The 14,841-nt window shown below is 47.7% G+C and overlaps 1 protein-coding gene across 6 annotated transcripts in view; it reads right to left on the bottom strand.

Annotated features, from left to right (window-relative positions):
- The window catches only part of PRDM1 (PR/SET domain 1), a 105,384-nt gene that overhangs the window by 11,660 nt on the left and 78,883 nt on the right, over window positions 1–14,841 (bottom strand). For 4 of the 6 annotated variants that reach the window (XM_055811307.1, XM_055811309.1, XM_055811311.1 and 1 more), the window contains 3 exons: window positions 11,491–11,739; window positions 4,584–4,703; window positions 1,166–1,418 (listed from right to left, as the gene is read on the bottom strand). In XM_055811307.1, the coding sequence (XP_055667282.1) occupies window positions 1,166–1,418; window positions 4,584–4,703; window positions 11,491–11,739 (622 nt within the window). Of the gene's footprint in view, window positions 1–1,165; window positions 1,419–4,583; window positions 4,704–11,490; window positions 11,740–11,997; window positions 13,150–13,231; window positions 13,449–14,841 lie in introns of those variants that run through there. The other 2 variants (XM_055811313.1, XM_055811310.1) reach the window with 2 other exon arrangements.

The following is a 14,841-nucleotide window of genomic DNA, read 5'->3' as shown; positions in this document are numbered from 1 at the left end:
CAGTGAGATATATTTTGAATATGGAATATAGCAGCATAGGACATCCCCTCCCTCTCTTCCCTCTGCCATTAAGACAAAGCAAATTGTTTCCTGTAATTTGTAGGGAAAGACCAAAAACTGGTAGAAGGACGACATCCATGGAGGACAGAGGTACTTTTGATTAATTTGAATGTGTGACATCATTTTCATGATGCGGGGTTACATTTTAGGTCTAATGATCCCCAAAGTAACACTGATACTTTATAAGCCATTATTTGTTGCCAAATAACAGCAAATAGTCCTTTTTATAAGAAAACCTGCTTGCAGTTCTTCCTTCAAATGTCAGTGTAGGGGCTAGCAGGCCAAAAGAATGCTCTGCTCTATCTCAGAGCAGCTAGCGGGGGGGGAGTAAGCCTAAGAGTCAAATGAGAAGTCAGCAAGAATCTCTCCCTCTCTTCAAGTGGCTCTGGGTGATGCGCTAGGCAGTGATTAAGCTATGAGTAAAGCGCTGAGGCTGGATATGGTCAGAAACCGCAGAGGAACACAGAGATAAACTCCTGGAAATACCTCTTCCCCCTGCTACCAATGCTATTATTTTTGAACAGAAAATGAAAGCTGCAATACACAGCCAAGAAACAGGGACGAAATACACTGACTGAGCTTAAAAAACAAGTAGCAAGATGAGAAGACGACAGGAGGTTTGCTCCCATAAGCGTAGATGCAAGGCTCAAAGAGCATTATGCAGTAAACATATATTTTGTCAAGACACCTAGACAGAGTCATGGCACATAGCCACTTCCTTGTACAGTGAGGGCAGCCCTTTGGGAGCATGACCAGCCAGCCTTTAGTATATGCTATCAAAGCAGAATTTTGCTCAATGCACTATGAAATCTAGACGTGGAAAGTTTGAGAGTGAACAAACATCTACAGTTTTGAAGGCAGAGGATGTATTCAGGTTGTCTGTCCAGAATAAAACAGTAACCATTCACAGTTTTTATACTGTGTTTACATTCGAATGGGCAAAGGGAACTCTTTCTGTTGGGGTTTTTAATTCCCCTTTTCCACTCTGAGCTACCTACTGTGACACAACAGGTGATGCAGCTGTGTAATTATACAACTTATTATTAGATCACATAGGCAGAAGAGACATTACTAGCATTCCTTGTTTACACTGTAATCCACTTACTAAGGTTCATCATCGTCAGCTCTCTGGAAGAGGGATAGTGCAGCCTCTCTGCAAAGTCTCGGCAATACCACACAAGCAGCTCTTGGTTGGCAGGGATGGCCTTGATGGTGTAGAAGTAGATGTTCATTCCATTCTGACAAGCAGCCAAGTTCTGTTCCTGAACAGAGTAGCCAGGGTTTACATAACGCATCCAGTTGCTCTTGTCCTCATTAAATCCGTCAATGAAGTGGTGAAGCTCACCACTCGAATAGATCTGGAATAGAGAGTAAGGGCTTATGAATATATATACGCACAATACGTAACACATGCACACAGAGTCCAGAGGGGAAAAATTACAGGGTTTTGTTTGTGGGGTTTTTTTTTTACATGAACAGATAATACTGTAATAATAATTCAAGCTGGGCTGCCCCCTTTCCAGCTATGCTATCCTCTGCGGTAAGGAAATAGATGCTTATTCAAAGTTCACCATCACTTTTTCCATTTCTGCTTATCCTGTGTCACTGCTAGTATGGACAAATCAGACCCAAAATATGAAATGCAGAGTACTCTCCCTGTGTGAACAGTGTACCTTAGAGTCCTTTTCCCGGTGCTATGATCAACAAGTGGGTGATGCTGATGACTGCAGGTCTGAGTGCATGCTTGCATTAATGCTTTGAGTCACCTGTGTATAAGACTGACTGGCTGTGCTACGTCAGAGTCTTTCTTGCCTTTTTCTATGGCCTCTGTACTTGCAGTTTCCTACCACCTCCACCCAAAGGTTTAAACTATACAAACATCCTCCACCCCCCCCAGAGTCCTAAGCAACACTTGCTCACAGTTGGACTGTAACCCTTTTGTGGAAAGGCTGGGCGAGGCAAAGATGAACTTCACCTGCCATAACTGAAAGACCTGGAGAGGGGCTAGCCAAAAAAAAGTCACTTTTCTTATCGAGGGACATGTTCTGGCTTGTCCACGAGGGGAAAGAAAACATGAATGTAAAAACCGCTCAGCGACTTGGGGAGAAAGAAGTCCCAATCACTGACAGAAGCTACTGTTTCTTAAAAGCCATAAGAATAAGAAAGTTATTAAAAAAAAAAACCAAAACACATTAAAAAAAATGCCAGAGACGTGTTTGTTAAAGACACATCCCTTACTCTCAGGAGGAACCAGCTCCATTCTGGATGAAATGGGGTTCCTGGGTTTTGCAAAACAGATGGCCGGGCAATAGCCAGACCTTGAAGTGGGAGCAGCCTGCACCAGCGACGCACCTCGGTGAGCAGGAAATGCCCTTCTGAAGGGGAGACAGAGCTCACTCCAGGGGGAAAACACTCCATGGCCTGTTCCTGCCTTCGTGTTCACACCACTGTCTTCTGCAACTACCTGGCCAGGCAGCACACCCTGCGAGCGCCCACCGGCCAGCCGGGACCTCTCTTCTGGAGAGAGCCACCAGCGGAGAGGGGCGAGGCAGCCTGGCCCTTTAACGCGGGCCATAAACACCAGAATCACTTTCTTTAAGAGTAACTTCCTGTAAACTGAGAAGGGGGAAATACATGTGGCCTCATCAAAGCAGCTTGTGAGAGATTTTGCGGTGTGTTTGTTATGAGAAAATGGAAGGGAGCTGGGCAAGTTGTGCTGCATCAAGAGGAGCCTTTGGGTTTCTCTGCTCACCCCAGCTAGCAAACTTCCAGGAACGCGGGGCTCCGGCACTTGACGCCTGCCGCCGCTTCCCAAACTGGCCCTCCACCGCTCCCACAGCATGGCCACGGATGCTGCCGGTCACTGTGCTCCGGCTGCAGGGCAAAGGCACCCCACCAGGCTCCCACCTATTCTGGGGAAGGCGAGACCAGATGTGCTGAGTCATGGCGCAGTTCCCAGAAATGACGTTGGCCCCGGGTGGCCCCACTCCCCTCACACAGGCAAGGCGCAGGCAGCATCCCCCCACGCGTGTAGCAGATGTTCCCACTCCTGCCAGCAAGCCCAGGATGCCTTTAATAACATGTGGGAAGTTATCTCCCACAATTTCCTTTGCATATGCAAGCCTGTGTCAGACCCCTAGGAAGGAATTCATTTTTGCTGCAGCAGCCTGGCTTGAATGAATCAAGAAACTGTAACAGAGAATTTAATGATGCTTAGATGGCTCCTAGGATATTATTTCTGAGGATCCCTCTGCATTAAGGCTTAAAGTCACATCATAAGAATGATGTAATCTCTCTCGCTGCAACATATGAATGAAGACCTGCAAGATGGTTAGCAGTCCCTCTTCCCGATGCTTGCTGCCTTATTAACAACTAGCAGAGCTAGGGCTGGCATACTGGTCTCTTCCTACGCTGGGTGCAAGCTTCTGAAAAATTCAGCTAAAAGAAACATTTTGTAGCCTTATGAATGTGAAAACAGTTGCCTGCTTCATAAAAGCACTCATGCATATAACTGCCTGTGCAATGCTGTATTAAGATCTGAGAAAACCAAAATGATGCAATTAGGTAGGAAGAAAGGGGTGTGGGGAACGCTGCTGCTTGCCCTGGGTTTCACCTGCATATGAGGCTGGGATATTACTAAGGCAGACAGGCACCTGGGCACAGAGGCTTGGATATACTCCCAAATCCACCAACTTAGACACAACCTAAATGGCTAGAAGGCAGCAAAACAAATCCATGGAAGGAGATGGGGCTGAAGGAATGTTCTTTAACAATTAATAATGAGTCTGTAAAGGAAACCGAGGATTATGTCAACTGATAAACTGGAAGCACATTCCCCAGCACAGACTTCCCAAGCCAAAACGAATTGCCTGGTGTTCCCTTCCAGCTTATACTACAGAGTACAAATTAGGCATCACCTCTAGCGTTTGTCTGCCATTAATGGATTTGCCCCTTCACTAAGATCTGTAGGCTGCTTTTTTAACACTTTCTGAAGTGGACTAGAAAAGCTTATGACTTGAATGATATATGCTGAAGACCACCACCACCATGTTACAGTAGTTCTATTCAAAATGGGGGGGGGGGAGTCACAAAACGTATCGTAATTCCAGATTAAAAGATTATGCAGTACTTTCACAGTTTCTTCATAGCTGGAAAAATCAAGGGTACATGATATTTGCATAAACAAGAATGACTTTCTGCTGTAAAGAAATGCAAAATAACCTGCCCCTACAGCAAGCAGCAGAACTATTTCTTTACACAATCAAGCACGAATCTGTTTGGAAGACAGAGCCAGGAGAGGCTGTGCATCTCTGCTCTCTACACCCACGCAGTCCCTATATCCAAGACAGCCAGGCTCTTACTCGGCTTAGTTCACCCCACTGGCCCTGTTCGTGCCTGGCCGCATACAGAAGTTACCCCCTGCATTCACACAGGTCTGAAGCAGGAAGTGACCCAGCTTCTCAGCTGTACTCATCTAGTGATCTGCTTACTGCAACAACATGGTGCTGTTTTTTTCTGCTTACCCGCCAAAAGTATTTTCTGTTCGCATTCTTGGGAACTGTATCACTGGTATAGATCTCTCCTACCAGGGGTCCAAAGCGTGTTCCTTTCGGAATGTACTCTTTGCTTATAACTCCAGTGACCTACAAGAAGAGCAGCACAGGATCAGTCCATTGCCAATGGAAATTGAAGAGTCTTCCTTCCTCTCCCCTGTCCCCCAGACTTAACAAGGTTAATGAGGTAAAGCAACCGATGAAAGAAATTTTTAGTGACAAGTCAGCAAAACAGAAATAAATTAACGAAGTTGGATATGGTATCACCAGATTTATTAGATACCAGCATCTTACTGAGACATACAGAAGCCAAAGATGAACACCACCTGAAAAGTGTGTTTTGTGGAAATACATTTACAAGAAGAAACAGTAAACAAAATGTATAGAGACTGTCAAATATCTTCAGAAGTTATTTCTCTTATCAAAGGCAACCTCCAAAAGTCTAGTTCCAGCAAACAAAAATATTCAACAGCTATCAATCACTTTACTGCTACAGAGCTTGCTTTTTCTAATAAGTTAGGGACTGGAATGACTGCTCTTCCAGATCAAAACGAAACTTCCCCCACCGCGCCACACACACCCCCCCACACACACACCCTTAACTCTGTACCCGTCCTGATAGCTAAAAGGAGAACAACAAAAAAAGATGACCTACAATCCTCTCACCAGCATACAGTGGCATACAAAACAGAGTATGAAAAGGCTTTGGGACATGTACTCACAGATCACCCTCTTTTATAAAAAGGAGGCAGCAGTTCCAGTAACATACGCCAAGTGGGTTTGGTCAAAAAGACGTAAGGGTTTTGATGAAAATGCTCCACTATGCTAGGTCTAAGAAATGTACTCTAGTTGTTCAGCTTCCTTCTTGACAGTAATTATACCAAAAAAAAAGTCACTGACCACAAATCAGGAAGCAATTCATCACTATTCAGAAGAACGTGCCTTGGAGTAACCCTTTGCAAAACACCGCTGAGTTATTGGTTTTGTCTCTCTCTGTTCCTCACCAATCTTCTTAAATTTAATGTATCCAAACAATGTTAGAAAACCAACAATTTTGTAAAGCAAAAACCCCAAGCCTTTGCAAGACTGATCCTACTGCTTAGATAGTGGAAAAAAGGAAGGTAAAAAGCCCATTAATTTGGTGTTATAACCAAACTTTCATGGCAAAATGCATCAATCTTATCCCCTTCAAATATCTTGCCATTTGTCTTTTTGCTTGCCAGGATTTCAGAACAAGACAGTAACAGCAGAAGTGGTTGACAACTGAGATTACTGCTGTCTGTACCCCACAAGGAATCAGTGTTCTTACCAAAGCAGATTAGCCCTCATCAGACCCTACAGATAGCTCACTTCAGTGAGCATGTCTTTTTGTTCCTAACAGTCCTTCATAGCAAAGGACAGTAAAACCCGTGGACTATGGGCAGCACTTCACAAACTAGCTGAGTCTTGTGATTTTCTCATGCTGCATTTTCTTCTGTTGTATCACCCTTGGTGTGACAGAGGGAGAAAGACAGACAGAGAAATGCTTGCCTGTGTACTGGTCAAGACTGAAAATCCAAGTAAACAACTAACGCCTAGCGTAATTTCACGTTAAATGTCAAAATAAAGGAGACAAATAATAGCCATGGAATCAAGGCAGTAATCCAGCCGGAAACAGATTGCTGGGTGTACATGGTGAGTGTTTGCGCTTGTCTGCATTTCAACATGTGTTTCAGCATATTACAAAAAAATTAAACGTCAACAGTAAAGGTAGTTAAATGCTCCATTGATCTGTGCATCTGGACTGAAGAGAGAGAAAAGGGACTTCCAGAAATTTTCCTACACCTACCACAAGCTGAAACAAGCTCGGTGGCTCAGTTTTATTTTTGTCTTGCTTGTACATTTCTCATAGCTGAAAAAGGCAGATGTTCTTCTCATCTTCCCCATATATCTTCATTTACATCCATCTGCCCTCTCAAGAAAAGTTCACAACCAAGCTACAGCACACCCTATCAGTTCTACTGCATGGTAGCTCGAGTTTTTTCATAGTTTTAGAATAGCCTGGCCTTAATTAAAACAACTTTAATGAAATTCTCAGAATCTCTAGAAATCATCCTTGAACTAGTCAACTTGAAACACTCACTGAACTACTGTCTCTGACATAGCAGATACTTTTTGATATTCACCTTACATGCAGTGCTTGCTTTTCCTCCAGCACAGCTGGACACGAAGACGATTTCTCACCCTATACCCACCAGAAGGTTATTTTGGCAGAGAATGCTCTGCACATCCACGTATGCCAACAGTGAAGTTTTGCTAAACCAGACCAAAGCTGTCCAGATGACTTTTAACTAAGGGTAGCTTTCGGGTCAGCAATTCTTGGCCTCCGTTGTGCCCCTACAAGCTCAGTTACCCTCCAGGAGAGGGGTACCAGCAGTGCCAGGTGGCTCCAGACTGCTGGCAGCCGCCCCCAAAAGGGGCTCCTGCCCTGCTGCAGCTTAAAGGGTGTCGTTTAACAAGTGGCCACGAAGTACAGAGCTGCCGAGGGCTTGCAGGCAAAACGGCAAAGGAATTCCACGTCCAGAACGGAGGAGAAGCCGTCTTCGGGCTGCCGGGAAGCTGCCGCAGAGAGGCATTTCAGACTTGTGTCCACCAGGTGTCCTTCAGCAGACTGCTGCGCCTCAGCGATGAGACCTTCCGAAAAAGCCTCGTGGCAGGGAACCGCAGGGAAGCACGACGTGAGCTAGCTCCCCGCAAGTAAAACCCTCCCTACTGCCCTTGTGTAGCCTCCTGGGTCTGAACGATGCCGTAAAGGAGCAACACGCTATTTTGTGAACAATTTCCTCTCTACAGACACTTAACCCCTCTCCCTTCGAAGCTCCAGCTTTCAACGCTCTTGCAAGCGGGCCGCTACCACTTTTTTCCTTCCAGTAAACCAGCCATTTCTAGCACGAAGATGAAGCCTAGCGTCAGCCTCCCGCCGCAGGGCCGGCACCCGGCGCTGCGGGCTGCTGCGGCTCCTGCCGAGGCTCGCCCGCCCTCCTCCCGGCCCGAGCGCAGCGGGGTGCGCCCAGAGGAGCCGGCTGGCGAGCGGGGCCAGCTGCAACCTGGAGGCGCTGCAGCGGCGGCGCCCGGCCGGGCTGGCGGGAAGAGCCCCGCCGCCTGCGGGCTGGCCCGGCTCGGGCTGCCCGGGGCCGGGGCCGGGAGCAGCCGGGGCGGCGGCGGCCCTGGAACTGACCAGGGTCCTAATGCGGCGCCGGGGGCCGGCGGCGGGCAGGGGCAGGGGCACGCCCGGAGCCCGCCGAGCCCGGCCAGCGGGCCCGGTGGCGGAGCACAGCCCGCCCCGCCCGCTCCCCCCGGACAGGAGACGGATGGGCTCCCGTTCCAAATCTGGTATTAGAAGGCGCCTGGAAAGACCAAGGCTCCTACATCTTTGGTTGGGGAGAGGGCACTGGGAGTAAACAACCACCCCTGCTAATTCTGCAAGGGCAAGGTATTTTGCAGCTGGGACCCCCTAAACTGCTTTAAAAAAAACAAACCGAAACACAGCACCTAACGAACTCTTATTGGCTTCAGTGAAATAACAGTATTCTCCAAATGCAAATAGGGAAGGCCATCACGTGTCCTGGAATGACACCGATTATTTTTTTTTTTTTTAAACTACTAGTTCTACAGTTACATAAAACTGCATAAATTTTATGCCTTCGTTCAGTGACCAGTTTTCTAGAAGATGTGCCATGAAATAAAGTGCCATGAAAGAATCTAGAAGATACACCATGAAATTTCAGATTGCTTCCTTGGTGATCACATACAAAACCAACGAAATCAAAGCAACAGGGGAGAGCAAGTGTCGCAGATCAGCAAGGCACACTTTGAAACAGCTCAAAATCACTGCTTTCGTTAAAATCACTGATTCAGGGTCTAAGAAACAGCCTTGTCAGGGAAATGCAACAAGTAACGGGTTTGCTGAGATACATTTCTCTCTGTCAAGCTCGTGGACCAGGATGAGGCACTAGGAGTATTCAAGACAGCAAAATAACTGGCACTTCATATCAAGAAGGGCTGTTCAGGCTTTAAGGACTGAAAACAAAGGGGAAAATTACTGAAAAGAAGAAGATGGTTTTAAATATCTGCATGAAAAAGAGGATTCGCATATGGCCTTCTAGAGTGTGATTTTGGCACTGCATTTCATCATTTTCTGTCAATCACTAAAACTGGAGGAAAGAATAAATAATTCACGCATAAAAATAAATACATGACTTCATGTAAATCCAGCAGCCTAAAATGTTACGAGCAGTAGTAATTCATTTTTTAAAATGCTGACACATACTGTGAACTCATAATGAAAAAAGTGTCCTTCAGAAAAATCCCCAACCAAGATCCAAGAATAAACAAGAGTATGACGTGTCATGGACTCCCTTGCAAATTCAATAAACCTTTAAAGAGGAGCTACTCACTTCACAAAGCATGCAAGGAAAAGAAACACAAAAAGCAACCCTCCCCAAACAACAGCGGTTGTACTTCCTCCCTCCTAAGCAGGCACGCCAGTACTTTTCCTACTCCAAGTGGAGATACAATACTAATCATGACAGCACCAGGATTTCATGATCTAATCATGACAGTATTAGCATTTCACAAGCGATGTATTATGTATGTTTTTGTCAATAAACTGACTCAGCATTTAAAACTCTCAACCAGATGAAGCCACAGCTCTCCCCAAAGTTAACAATGAAGACAGCTCACATGTGAAACCCCCTGGCAAACACGCACGATGCATCTCCTGAAGTCTTACCTCATCCTTTCGCAAGTGAAAAAATCCCATCCTACCAAATTGTCAGGACTCCAGCAGTTTTCCATGAGGTCAAAACCAGAATCAGGTTCCCTTGCTGACCCCACAAATGCTGATGTGCAAAAGCAACATACACCCTGTCCTGACCCCACTGAACAAAATCAGACTCGGAAGACAGACCGAAAAAAATAATGTTTCACATCAGCAGTTGTTGGAACGCAAACGGATCACACCATTTACATCTATTTCACCCTGCAGACAAGTAGCAAACAAGTGCCCTGTCCGTACATTTACAGGACTATAGCTTTCACGGAAAGTGGGGTAAAAAAAAAAAGGATCAGACCGGCCTTTTCTTTCAGAACTACCTTTGAAATAGTCAGGGTTCAAAAGTTCCTATTGCTCCTTACAGTAGGTGCTATTCAGCACAAATAAAAGACCGGGGGGAACTCTGGAGAACAAAAGGAGGATGTCCTATATTCAGACTCCCACTAGCAGGTAGCTGCATGGGTCACATTTTACAAGGAAGAACCGGGAATCTTTTAACAACTTCTCTCTCTCCCCCCACCTCTTACACAGAGATGGCAGCAATCCTCCTACCCTGATTCACTAACCTGAGCTATAGCATAAGGAAATTACACCTCGGTGTTTCCAAACACAGTGCTGGGAATTTTGAAAGCTCCTTGGACATCTCCTGCCATGGCAGCAGGACTCAATAGGGGCAGAGAGAGCAAGCAGCCTGAGCAGCCAATCAGTCACCAGCCGTCTGCCGAGGATCTGCCTGAGCTGTCGCGCTGCAAGCTCATTCTTCAACCAAGAAATCGTGCCGTATCACACAGTGGAGTCACGGCTTTATCTCTCCCCCCCCCCAAGTAAGATCTGTCTAACGACGCATTAACACAAAACAAGGTTTCGCACTTATTTTCTGGAGCGCGTCCTTTCTCTGCCAAAGCTCTGCAGGGCAGGGCAGATGGGAAGACAAGAGTGATTTAAAGACAAATTTAGCTTTAAACTCTTACCAAACCTACTAGGCACTGTATTAGGCACTGCCAAGCTGAATTCCACGGTGCCAGTACCCTCCAGCTGGGGGTCTCGCCCTATTTCTGCACACAGGATTAAACAAGTACCTACTTTGAAAGGAAATATTTGATAGGCACAGATGAGCGTACCTCTTCTTTTCAGCTCTGTGGTCAGTGTGTTTAGCCAAAGTAGAAGCACAGGTAATAGCTGCTGTACCACAAGTCTCAGCACAAGGAGAAATGAAGGGTTGTCCCTTGGGTTATTACCCTGCTGAACATCACACCTAGCTATAATAGCTACTCTATATGAAGGAGTAAACACAAAACCAAATTGCTCATCCGGGCTCGTTTCTTTCCAGCCCTTCTGAAACAACAACAAAGAATGTACCCACTCCAGGGACAAGGATAGGACAGACTTGCACGGCTAGCTACCAGTGAAGATACTGTCCCAGATAAACTAAAGTTAATTTAAGCTACGGCCACCCCTCTGTCAAGCTTGCTACAGTTCCACCATCACTTCCTTAACCAACATGCTGGAGTTTTTAAGAATTTAGGAAGTCGGGAATACAGCAAGCTCATGAAAAGAATAAAGCAATTTCATAACCAAAGGGAAAACAAAAAGAAATAATTAAACACATTTCCAGGAATTTGGTGGGGTTTTTTCCCTCTACTTTTTTTAAAGCTATTTATTGGACAACCGAGGCACTTTAATCTCTGAGCCAGAGGCAATGAATGGTCCTGGCAAACAGCAGTCTAGAAATTGGCACAGAGAACTACCCCACAGTTTAAATATGCTTATTCAGATGCTGTTCAAATTGTGAAAATTTAACTGTTTGTGAATTGGTACAGAACCAGTTTCAGGGATAGGCTTGCTGCAACTTCCAGTGAAAATATTACACAACAGATAACCAGCTCACAGTTTCTTAAAAGAGTTATTAGGGTCCCATCTTAAAAGCCAGCAGGCAGCAGTTGGTGGTGGTGGGGTGGGTGTGTGTATGTGTTAAAGAATGGAAGCCAGTGTGAGCACACACTTTCCGAAGCGCTGTGATTTGGCTTGTCCGACTCCAACCTTCCCCAGAGCATTGCCGCTTACCTCTTTGCAGTTAGATGCGTATTTGAAAGTCAAGTTCCTTGGCAAGGAAGCCTCTGCCTGAGTTAGGGTGCCTCCATCGGCACTGGGATCCAACGGGTGATCATTTACAATGTACGTGCATTTCTCTTCAAAATCAGCTTCCGTCCACAGAGTCATGTCAGCATCCTCCATGTCCATTTTCATTGTCCACTCTCTCCCTTTCACCAGATTCTTGAAACTCACAGCGTCCGAGCTACACTGTGTAGCAGCCTGGAAAAAAAGAAAACAGCCTTTAATCCTCATTGTCCTTCAGTGTTGTGGTTTCCGTTGATACAGCATGACTAATACAGTAGTCTGTGACACTTTAAAAGCGTATGCAGGATAGTTGGTATAGTTGAGTAATAGCCAAAAAGCAGCATAAACGAAGCTGCTCTGACTGAAGCAGCGCCTTAAAATGCCAGCCTCAGTAATAATGAGGAGGGAACAAAAACAAAGAGGAAAAAATCCTTAGGCTGACAACCACTTTACCTTTTTCAGACCCTTTCCTTAATGCATCAGAGAGAAAAAAAGTATTCCGTGCTGAAGAAAACGTGGGGTCATGGCCACAAGACCACTTAGTCGCCTGTGGAAAAGCTGCCTCAGAAAAGTGTCACAAACAAGGAGAGGAAGAGGAAAGGAGCTGCTGTCTGCGTCTGAATGAAGCTAAAAATGGAAAGCGCATGTTGGAAGAGCGGAACCCAGCCTTGCCTCTTCCAAATGGGGAAGCCTGAACTTTCCCACCAGCTTTCAACACACAAACAACTTTCAAAACAACCTGGCCCCCCCGCCTCCTCCTGACGTCCCCTTATCCTTTGGCATGGAAGGCTGAGAAAGCCGACATCCTGCCAGCATCACTGCAGCAGCAGCAGCCCTGCAAAAAGCACTGCAACATGTTCTTGGGGGCCAAAAAAGAAAAGGAGCAAGGGAAATAAATAAAATCAATAATAAGAGAAAGTTTTTCTCTCCCTTTTGATTTTGATGGTACCTCTGAGAATTAATACCTCAAAGCACTGATAGGAGCCTCACAGGACAATTCCACCAAGTCCCTCAGCCCCTCTGTCTATTCGGGACAGAAGCACTGTTACCAAACCTATCCCCAAACAGGTACTAGGTCGAGCTCTTTCCGTAAGGTTCATTAGGGACCACAATCTGTGCCTGCGCTGGTAGCCGGGAATGACGTTCAAGCCCGGCATAAAATCCCTTCATTTTTCCTTTTCGGATACACAGCCACTGTGAAATTCACACCCTTCCTCCGGGAAAAACGAAACGCGGAGACAGAAAGCACCCGGTCTTCCGAGGAAGAGGTTAAGGGCTGCCGGACTCCGGGTTACCGGCAGACCCCGGCGCCGCGCCGGGGAGGCACGGCCGGGCCGCCCGCAGCCGCCCGGCGAGGCTGGGGCGGGGGTCGCGGCAGGCAAGCTCCCCCCGGCCCCGGGACCGGCCCCCGCGCCCCGACCCCAGCGCCGCCGAGGCGAGCGGTGCCACAGCGACTGACTTGGCGTTAAAGGGGGAGAGGAGACGAACAGCGAAACTCGGGGGGCGGGTGTTCAGTGCGCGGCGGCGCGGGAGGCTTAGCGCCGGTCGGAGGAGCGCTCCCGGCCCGGGAAGGGCGACGAGGGAAGTTCTGCTCAGTCCGCCGGGGCCGGGGCCGGCGCGGCCGGGGAGGTGCGGGGCGGCGGCCGGGGAGGTGCGGGGCACGGAGGGTCGCCATGGCGCTCCTTACCGGGGCAGAGTCCGCGCGCGTCTCCACACCGAAGCCCACCGTCGGCGGCAAACCTGGCTCATCTCTACCGAGTAAACATTTCTCCTTCCTTCCAGCGGCCGGGTCCCCGGGAGACTGACTCACACCTCCAGCCGCCGCTCCCTCCCGCTCCTCCCCCGCTGTCAGACAGGTGCTGCCGCGCGCCCTGCTCTTGCCTCTGGGAAACGCTGGGGGGCCGCCTGCCACAGCGCGCGCTCGGCCCGCCCGCGGCTCGCGCGCAGCCCGCGCTCGGCTCGCGCTCACGCACCGGGCCGGCCCCTCCCTCTCCCCGGCTGCTCTCGCCGCGGCGCGGGAGGTGGGGCTCTACCTGCGCCCGCGCCCCCACCCACCCGCCCGGCCGCCGTTTTATTTCCCTTTTAAATATTATTATTAATAACTTTTCTGCCCCCGTTTCGACCGAGATGTGGTGGCCGGGGAGGGCCTGTGTGCCAGCCGGGAGAGCCGCGCCGCTGCCCTGCGGCCCGCGGCGGGCGGGCGCCCCAGCCCTTGCAGAGAAGCCCGTGTGAGACGATTTCTACGGGAAATCTTATTTTTCTTCCTATTTGAAGCTCCAGAGGCCAACGCGTGCCCGCTTTCGTTCAAAAAACCACAAACAAACCCAAAACAATAAAACTGACTCCCAGGTTCCAGAACACCGATTAAAACCCAATTTAAAAAGTGCTTGCTCCCAAACCTTAACGATTACAGTGCTTTATGACACGACCAATTTTGGAGTTTCAGAGTTTGGATTTTATCCCCTTCCTGAGTGTCCCTCTTAGCAACACTTGTAAAAGGAATTAGGAAAAACATTTGTTTCTTCCTTTAAATAAAATCTTTCCCCTCTCCCCAAGTAACAGCAGGGAAGCTGACAGGAGCAGGGCAAGGGCAGGCAGCATTTCCAAAGTCGATGCCTCTTTCACAGCGTGGTAAGAACAGTAATCTTGCGCAGGGCAGTACCTAAGCGACCATCCAGGAGCACGACGGTGATGGAAGGAGGATTGGTATAGCAATTAGCAGACACTGCACCCAATTTTCTTTTCCTCCGATCCAAGTCAGCACGCTGGCTGAAGGAAGGACATCCTGTGATGATGGCATACAATGTCCTGTTTGTTTATTATTAAGAGCATTCCTGCTTCTCATTACAAAACAACCAGATGCCTTACTTCCTTCAGTGGTCCTGTCTCTTCAGTGAGGCGTCCTCGAGCTCAGAGAACGGTGATGCACAATTCCATTTATAGCTGTCTACAGCCCAGTGCGAATGCTAGCTGCTTCTCTACAAGGCAACTCTACCACTTTTCCTTCTCCTCACACGTCTGCAAGCATATTTCTCATAGCTTTCCTGGCACTTTACATGGAAGCTAGTTTCACATTCTTCTAAACACACACACACTTATATTTCGGGGTGATCTGGGTGTTACGTCATTCTTCAGAAGATAAAAGGGAGGGGGTGGCGGGAAGCACGTTTTATGCAATCAAGTGCTTGGCTGTCTCTCTGATGGGTGTACACACATCCCCTTCCCTCAACCTGCTCTTCCTCCCTCTGATAAAAAGACATTTGGAAAGGATTACTTGCCATTTTCAGTCTGCAATGC

Source organism: Falco peregrinus, chromosome 7 (genome assembly GCF_023634155.1).
Source record: "Falco peregrinus isolate bFalPer1 chromosome 7, bFalPer1.pri, whole genome shotgun sequence".
Lineage (NCBI taxonomy): Eukaryota > Metazoa > Chordata > Aves > Falconiformes > Falconidae > Falco > Falco peregrinus.
Note: the sequence above shows the minus strand (reverse complement) of the source record. Positions and strands in the feature narration are given on the sequence as shown.